The sequence below is a fragment of the Ceratosolen solmsi genome, unplaced genomic scaffold (genome assembly GCF_000503995.2).
Source record: "Ceratosolen solmsi marchali unplaced genomic scaffold, CerSol_1.0 scaffold7, whole genome shotgun sequence".
NCBI lineage: Eukaryota > Metazoa > Arthropoda > Insecta > Hymenoptera > Agaonidae > Ceratosolen > Ceratosolen solmsi.
Genome location: NW_011948413.1, coordinates 10,195,410 through 10,203,604, shown reverse-complemented (window position 1 = coordinate 10,203,604; position 8,195 = coordinate 10,195,410). Strand labels below are relative to the sequence as shown.

At 41.3% G+C, this 8,195-nt stretch overlaps 1 protein-coding gene across 1 annotated transcript in view; it reads left to right on the top strand.

Moving 5' to 3' along the window:
- LOC105367454 (paramyosin, long form) overlaps window positions 1-5,990 on the top strand; it is a 27,568-nt gene extending 21,578 nt beyond the window's left edge. The window contains exons 12-16 of the mRNA XM_011506168.1: window positions 3,264-3,459; window positions 3,732-3,860; window positions 4,179-4,550; window positions 4,617-5,038; window positions 5,580-5,990. Of these exons, the coding sequence (XP_011504470.1) occupies window positions 3,264-3,459; window positions 3,732-3,860; window positions 4,179-4,550; window positions 4,617-5,009 (1,090 nt within the window). The 3' untranslated portion in view covers window positions 5,010-5,038; window positions 5,580-5,990. The remainder of the gene's footprint in view (window positions 1-3,263; window positions 3,460-3,731; window positions 3,861-4,178; window positions 4,551-4,616; window positions 5,039-5,579) is intronic.
- The last annotated feature ends 2,205 nt before the right edge of the window (window positions 5,991-8,195 follow it).

Sequence of the window (8,195 nt, the reverse complement as noted above, 5' to 3'; positions counted from 1 at the left end):
TTAGTAGTTAATAATAAATATCCTCTTGATAGAGGCATTGCGTGAGCTCTTTGTTGCACGCTCGATGTACGGGCGTCGCGCACGGTGTCGACGCCAACGCAAGCCAAACTACCGAGTTAATTATCCAATTATCAAGCCGACAAATCGGATAAATAAAGGAAATCAGGTTTTCGGCCAATCTCGGTCTCACGTTCTCGGGATTATTTTTATTTCGCTGCTGGATCCTCCCGTTCGCCCCGAGCGCCATGAGATCGTTCGAGTACGAACAAAAAGAAATGAAGCTCCCGCCTCAAATCGGCACTCGCCCCATATGATTTTCGCCCGACATCGGGCCTATTATTGGACCGTGGCGATGTTCCTCCGACTCGTCTGTCTGCCGACCCCTTCGCACTCGCCTTTCTAATTCAGTAGCGCGAAAGAGGCGAGCGAGGTAAGTAGACATTCGCGGACATTCGGTGGGAACCACTCGGTGGGACGCTGCAACGGGATGAGAATCGGCAATAGACATCGTCGAATTGGCCAAGCAGGTGTCGTATTACCGGGGCGACGACGTGTTTGCAGGACCCAAGGGTATGCCAAGCCCAAGTCCATCAGGATTGGCTGGGCTTTCGACGCCTCGTCGTGACTCCGACAGAGCGGCATTAATTTCCCAAGCGGTGCTGAAATCCCTCGATGACGGGATGACGCCTTGGCTCTTTGGCTACGTCGGCCGACCGACGTTGACGAATGCTCTCGTGGAATTTAATCGACGAGCGCGACGAAAGACTACGGGAAATTATCGGCGCCGCTCTTCGCTAACTATTTGCTCTTTCATTTCCCAGCTTGAATCTAGCCAAATGACACTATCACCCCCTATATCTTCAATCCTACTTTTCTTATTTTATTACAATCTTATTTCCCAACTCGACAATCCCCCATACGTACACCTCCGTTCCCCACAGAATTAGCAAAATCTACCTGTTCAGTAATAATTATCGTGTCATCGGCGTACGGAAGCATTCAATTCCAAAATCTCGAGCTCCTAGAATTTATTATCCTTGAGCTCCTGTCCTAATAACGCAGAAGAACGGCAATGTTATTTCCAATAAAGAGTGAGTGAGCGAGGCAACAGCCGGATTCGAGGTAGCCTTTAATGGCACTTCGTTGCGGGAAAAAGAAAAAAGAGTCGTTGCAGTCGATTATGCAACGGCAAAGGTCGGTTACGCAATAGGGAGAAAGTGGCTCTCGGGCTGTGGGTCGGGCGAAATTCTCGCTCCCATGCCAAATGATCGGTCGAAATAATCGAAAAGTACGAGCGTGTCGGGCTCCGCCGAGGAGATCGTTGAGCTTATTCGACAGGGTAGTAGGTTGAGGCGTTCGCAGGTCACTCGCTGCACCGTCACGAGATCGCTGAATCGCCAGGATGGCGCGCTTTCAACGACATGACGTATGGTAAGGATTGGCGCGGGCCGATTTGCGGGCGACGGTGGCGGTGCAGCGACGGTGGCGATGACGCGGTGGCGCGGTCGCGGTGGCGCGGTGGCGGCTGATCCTGGGCTCGCGCTCGCGACTCTAAAGATCGTAGCATAAATAAAGCTGGTGGTTGTCGGGGGCGCGCAGGTAGCCGAGCGCTCGGACTTCAGCAGGCACAAGTGCGTGAGGGCGAGGCGCGTCTACAAGGAGGTGTTCTCGGGTAAGCTCGAGGAGGAGTCGGCGCGGCTGGTGCTGAGGCGCGCTCTGAGCGAGCCCCCGGAGCCCGAGATGTCGGAGCTGCGGAGACAGGCTCTGCGTGACGTGCAGGCCACGGAGGAGGTGCGCGAGAGACAGGAGCGGGGCATCCACCTACGCGGCAGGTCGGCCAGGGGCATCGCGTACCAGCTGAACACGAGCGCGGTGGTGAAGCTGACGAAGAGCGAGGAGCTCGCCGATTCGAGGAAGTACCATAGGGAGGCGATGCTCGCGGTCCGCGACGAGGCTGAGCATCACGGGCTGATGGACGAGAGGACCAAGAATCTCACGGACTTGGAGAAGATCACCGAGCCCCTTCTCGCGCTCAGCCAGGAGTTGAAGAGCTACGAGAAGCGGAGTCGCGGCTTCTTCGTGGAAAAGAGGTTTGCTGTTGCAGCGTGGCCACTATTGCTGGCCTTCCCCTCGGTGCATCTTGCATTTTGCATTTCTGCTCATCCCATGATCCTCGTTGCGCATTTGCGAATTGGCGGTGTCCGAGGCGAATCCTACTACTACGGGTTTGATTATGGATCGAACGAGGCCCGGTCGTTTTTAACGATGGAATTCGACTCTCGATTGGATTGATCTAGGGATGAAGATTGGAGCTGGCTAGGAACGTTTTTGCATTAACGATTGCATAATTAGAGGGAAATTGTTAATGTTTGGGAATGCTCCATCGTTATTACGGAATTTGCAAGCTCGATTGACCAGATTTTGAGAATGCCAGTGGTACGAATGGCCACTATTAAAGTCAACAAGCTCCCGATAATGACAATGATTATTATTATTATTATTATTATTATTATTATTATTATTATTATTATTAATTATTATTATTATTATTAATTATTATTATTATTATTATTATTATTATTATTATTATTATTATTATTATTATTATTATTAATATCATCATCATCATCATCATCGATATGATTATTATGATTATTATTAAATAGTATTGGTAGCTATCGTGTTATTAAGTTTGAAGAATTTTTAACGACGATTGATTATTGATCTGACGTATCGAAACCTGATTGTCTTGAAACTTTGTAGATTTTTTTTTTTTTGAAAAAGCTTATTTTTGTTCGTTTATTCAACGTTTATTCAACAAAAAGATATTCGCAGCTCGTTAATCATTAACATACTCAACATACATGTAATTCGATCATTATTTGCATTCAGCGTCGATAAAAAGTTCATAAAAATACAACGTCCTTACGAATTTCATTAACGAGCACCAAAATAATCTTTATCTCCTACTTCCAATAATTTTGGTGATGTAATAATACTGGCAAAATAATGACACTTTGTTTATTTATTCAATATAGAAATTTTATTCGTCCTCCTCCCCCGGCCCCAGCCCACGCCCCCTCCCACGGTCATGTTAAAATTATGATATTATCATTGGTATTCTCCACTCGACTTGTCAAAAGAAAATTGTCAAACTTTGCCTTGTCGTTTGGACTTTGGATAGGGAATGCTCGAATACGTTTAGACAATAAAGGCACGAGATAACGTAACGTACGAATGTTCATGACTTGTGCTTTGTGCAGCAAAGCGACGAGCATCGAAATCGAGCAGCTAAATGCCCGCATTGTCGAGGCCGAGGTCAGACTCAAGTCGGAGGTGCAGCGCGTCAAGAAGAAGCTGCAGATCCAGATAACGGAGCTCGAGTTGTCCCTCGATGTCGCCAACAAGAACAACATCGACCTCCAGAAGACCATCAAGAAGCAATCACTTACCTTGACTGTAAGCCCAAGCACGACAAATCTTTATCCTTGAAATTATCATTGAATTACCTTACGCAAAATTCGGCCACTTTCACTTCAATGTTACGCTCGACCGTACGCATTTAACTGTCCGGACAAATGAAAAACAAATTTCTAATAACAAATGAAAAAATGACAATGAAAAGACATTATCTAAAAGATAATAAGAGCAAAAAATTTCATAATCATATATAAACCTTGCGAATTCTACGATAATTAATTAATTGCGAATTTGGTGTGGTTCGCAAAAAGGAATTGCAAGCTCACTACGACGAGGTACAGCGCCAGCTGCAAGTGACGCTCGATCAGTTGGGCATCAGCCAACGTCGCCTGCAATCCTTGACTGCCGAGCTCGAAGAAATTCGCGGTAACTACGAATCCGTAAGTATTAATCAACCGGCAATTCTTATCCAATGAATAATGCATCCGCAAATAGATCGCTTCCCGATTAAAGCTGAGCCGCCCAACTTTTCTGCATTTCCGTGAATTTCCCGATAAATCGAAGGCGTCTCAAATTTAACGTCGTACTCGCTTTAAAATTAGTAGTATGCTCGTTTGAGAGGCCGCAGACCTCGTTCGAGACGTCCTAAGGCCAGCCGATCGATCGTACGGGATCTAGTGACGCGATGAGGTCGATATTATTTATCGGCATAACGAATGAATGAAAGCGCCGTGGCGATATAATCGAACCCTTCGCAGGCCCTTCGAGCCAAGAGGACGGTCGAGCTCCAGTACGAGGAGGCGCACAGCCGCATCAACGAGCTGACGACCATCAACGTGAACATCGCTTCGACCAAGGCCAAGCTCGAGCAGGAACTGTCGACCCTCGCTGGCGACTACGAGGAGGTGACGAAAGAGCTACGCGTAAGCGACGAGCGCTACCAGAGAGTCCAGAACGAGCTCAAGCATACCGTCGAGATCCTGCACGAGGAGCAGGAGCGCATCGTGAAGATCGAGGCGATCAAGAAGAGCCTGGAGATCGAGGTGAAGAATCTATCGGTGCGGCTTGAGGAGGTCGAGGCCAACGCCATCGTCGGCGGCAAGCGTATAATCAGCAAGCTCGAGGCCAGGGTAAGATTGCCCGAGGTAATATTAATAATTCGCGATAACTCGATAATCCGTTTATCCTGCCTGCAGATCCGCGATCTCGAGCTGGAGCTCGACGAGGAGAAGCGCCGACACGCGGAGACGGTCAAGATCCTGCGTAAGAAGGAGCGCAACATCAAGGAAGTGATGATCCAAGTCGAGGAGGACTCGAAGAGCATCGCCCTGTTACAGGAGTCTCTGGACAAGGCCTGCCAGAAGGTCAACATCTACAAGCGCCAGCTCCAGGAGCAGGAGGGCATGTCCCAACAGAGCGTGACAAGGGTGCGCCGTTTCCAACGCGAGCTCGAGGCCGCGGAGGACCGGGCCGACACCGCCGAGTCCAACCTCACGCTCATACGCGCCAAGCATCGCAGCTTCGTCACCACGTCCACGGTGCCGGGCTCCCAGGTCTACCTCGTTCAGGAGTCGAGGCAGGAGCTTTAACCGGCTTCCATCCGCCATCCGCACGAAGAGTAAGCATGAGTAGTCGAGAGCCATTTAGACATTATGAATCGACGTGAAGACGTATATTATTATTATTATTATTATTATTATTATTATTATTATTATACGGCGCGTGGTTGTGCTCGTGAGCTTTTAATAGAGATACGTTGTTTGTACTTTCGAGAGCGTCGGATTGTCGGATATAGTGATAATATATATATATATATATATATATATATATATATAATTTTTTATCTTTAACTTTTTTGATTTTTCATCCGTAGGCACGTAATTATATAATGATAATTACCATTTTGTTATTTACTAATAACTAATAATCTAAGTCTATGAGTCGTATGAATTGAATTCGTATAAGGATCAACGAAACTTGGTTCAAGACCTATAAAAATTTCACTGTTGTTTGAATGACGTTGGATAGGTCTTGTCGTGGCTACGTGTCTTTCGAATAATTAAATTGCAAATTACGAGCGATAGATAGTAGCGGTAAGGGAGGGCAACGTGAATTTCACATAAAATGAAGAAATGCAGTCTCCAACTTTTACCTTACAGACGAAACTTTTTTGGGCGAGGAAGAGTGAGCAGAAACAACGATTAATAAGAATTTAAGGGATTCGGACACAAGCAACATCTCGAGGTGACGAAGGCTCTGATATCCAAATGCAGAAATGCCTGTTTACCAATATTCTAATAAAAAGGAGGCATTTTATTGATGAATATCAGTGAAAAGAGTATAAGCCAGCGAAACCGTGTAACAGTCGAGCGCCAGCAGCGAAGCCTTTGAAAAGCAAAAATTTCTCGTAAATTGCATATTACACGTCGAGTTTCTCTCATCTAAGCTTTTTTCTTTCTCGCCCGTAAACATAAACAAACATGCACACGAATACGGACACTCTCATGCAAAAAGAAACGCACACCCATCACACGTAAACAGCTACACGCCTACATCCAAAAAAAAAAAAAAAGAAGAAAAAATTTAAAAAACAAAAACACGCACGCACACAAACATATACATTATATATATATATATATATATATATATATATACTATTTCACGCACGTTTCGCGCTCTCGCCGCTCACTTCCCGTTCCCAAATAAAATATAATCATTTTATTTCTTCCTCTTATGCGGCTACGCTCTTTAAACTTCTCACGACTTTGTTTTTATACATTGTTGTTATACATAATGTACACACATTGCATATGAGGAAACCATCGACGAAAAAAGGATTTCATTTGTTCTTTTTTTTGTTTGTTTTTTTTTTTGTTTTTTTTTCTTTTTTCTATCGTTAACACAGTAAATGTATTATTTATGTGTATACGTCAGGAAAAGAGTAAGAAATAAAGGTGGCAAAAATAAAAGAGGGAAACTATAATACACGATGAAAAGAAGGAAAGACAATGATGGAATATCCAGAGAGAAATGAAAGAGAAACGTGGCATGAAGCGGCGTATGGTCTGCATTAATAAACCATTATCATTCAAAATACTATTACTACTTTTATTATAATTATTATTGTTCTCCTTTTAATTATTACTTTTAAAGATAAGAGTAAATCAAGAACAACATGAAATAAAGAACTTGTATTTACATAATGATAAAGAAAAGATCCAATCTATTCTATTACTACTAGATAGGCAATATTACATTACTCAATTACATGCAAACTCGCTGTACGAGATACACAATAATCTGTGTAACGATTAATTTAATAAATAAACTGAAACGCGTACGTACGAACTCGTGATTGTCTCATCATTATCCCAAATTATTCTATCTGGATAAATATTTTCTCCCTTTCTTTCTATTGTTATCTTATTGTTTTATTATTTCTCAAAAATTATTATGACAAAATCCTATGTGTGAAAGTGATTGGGATGATATTTTTCGTTACGATGATATTGGAAAAATTGTGTGCTACATTTGTAAAATTAATTTTAATACTGCGTGCTTGTGGATAAAATGATTGCAATCCTTCCTATTATTTGGTATTATATATAAAAAATGTGGATTTCAGAATTATTTTACAGTTTTATTATCACATATTGTTAGTTTATTAGAGTTTTGATTGCATAATCTTAAGAAAAAAGTATATGACAATATATGAAAAACATTTTTAATATGTCAAATTTTTGTAGAAAATATTTTCATTCATTTAATCGACTGATTTAAGATTGAATACTTCGTGGGAATATAAGAAATCATTGGCTTCTTTTATTAAATGGTAAAATAATCTAATTGCACGGTAAAGTGGATAATTTCATCGAGTTTTAGAAAATTTATTTTTTCTCATCGTAATATCGACTCTGTATGAAATATTCAGCAAACATTAATCAATTGTATACCTCACCTTATCGGCTTATGATTTAATGAAATTTCAGGTGATTTTCTACGAGTATAAAATATGTTGGCAGGATAATAAATAAAGGTTCGTTAAAAATAAAATAATCTCAGCTACTTCACTATAATCTTATAAATTTCTTTATTCGAGCAAATTACTTCTCAGACCACTATGGCAATTATTAGCGGATTCCATTTTGAACAATTGAGAAATTTGAAAATTTTCAGGTTTATACATTAATTATATTATACTCTTTCATAAAAAAAAAAAAAAAAAAAAAACTACAAAAAAAAACACAACTTCTCATCTATCTCTACTGATAAAACATTCAATAGCTGTAATTTTAGAAAACACTTTTTATAAATCTTATAAACTTCCAAATCACATCAATGTTCAGTTCCGTTTAATAGTAAATAAACGAATGTGATAAAATTGCTTGTTTATATTTATTAACAATGCTTAAGGCTTATTTAAAAACATTTTGTACGGCGTTTGTTCATGCTATGAAAAATTTCCTTATCCAATGATTCGTCTAAAATATTGGCGAAAAAACACAGTCTGAGCATTTGTTGTTATAACAATTATAGTAATAACGCTCAACGTGTAATAACTTTATATGAAAAGAAAAGAAGAAGATAATTATTAAACTCACCCATTCACCGTTTTTTTCTTACTTTTTTTTTCATCGTGTTTTGCCGTTTTTTTTTTCTTTTTCTTTTTTTTTTTTTTTAAAGAGACAATATTACATGTGTACGCTTTTTCGTCTCACATCAGTTCATCGTAGATAAACATTTACACCGCTATTTACATCACGACCAAAAAACGG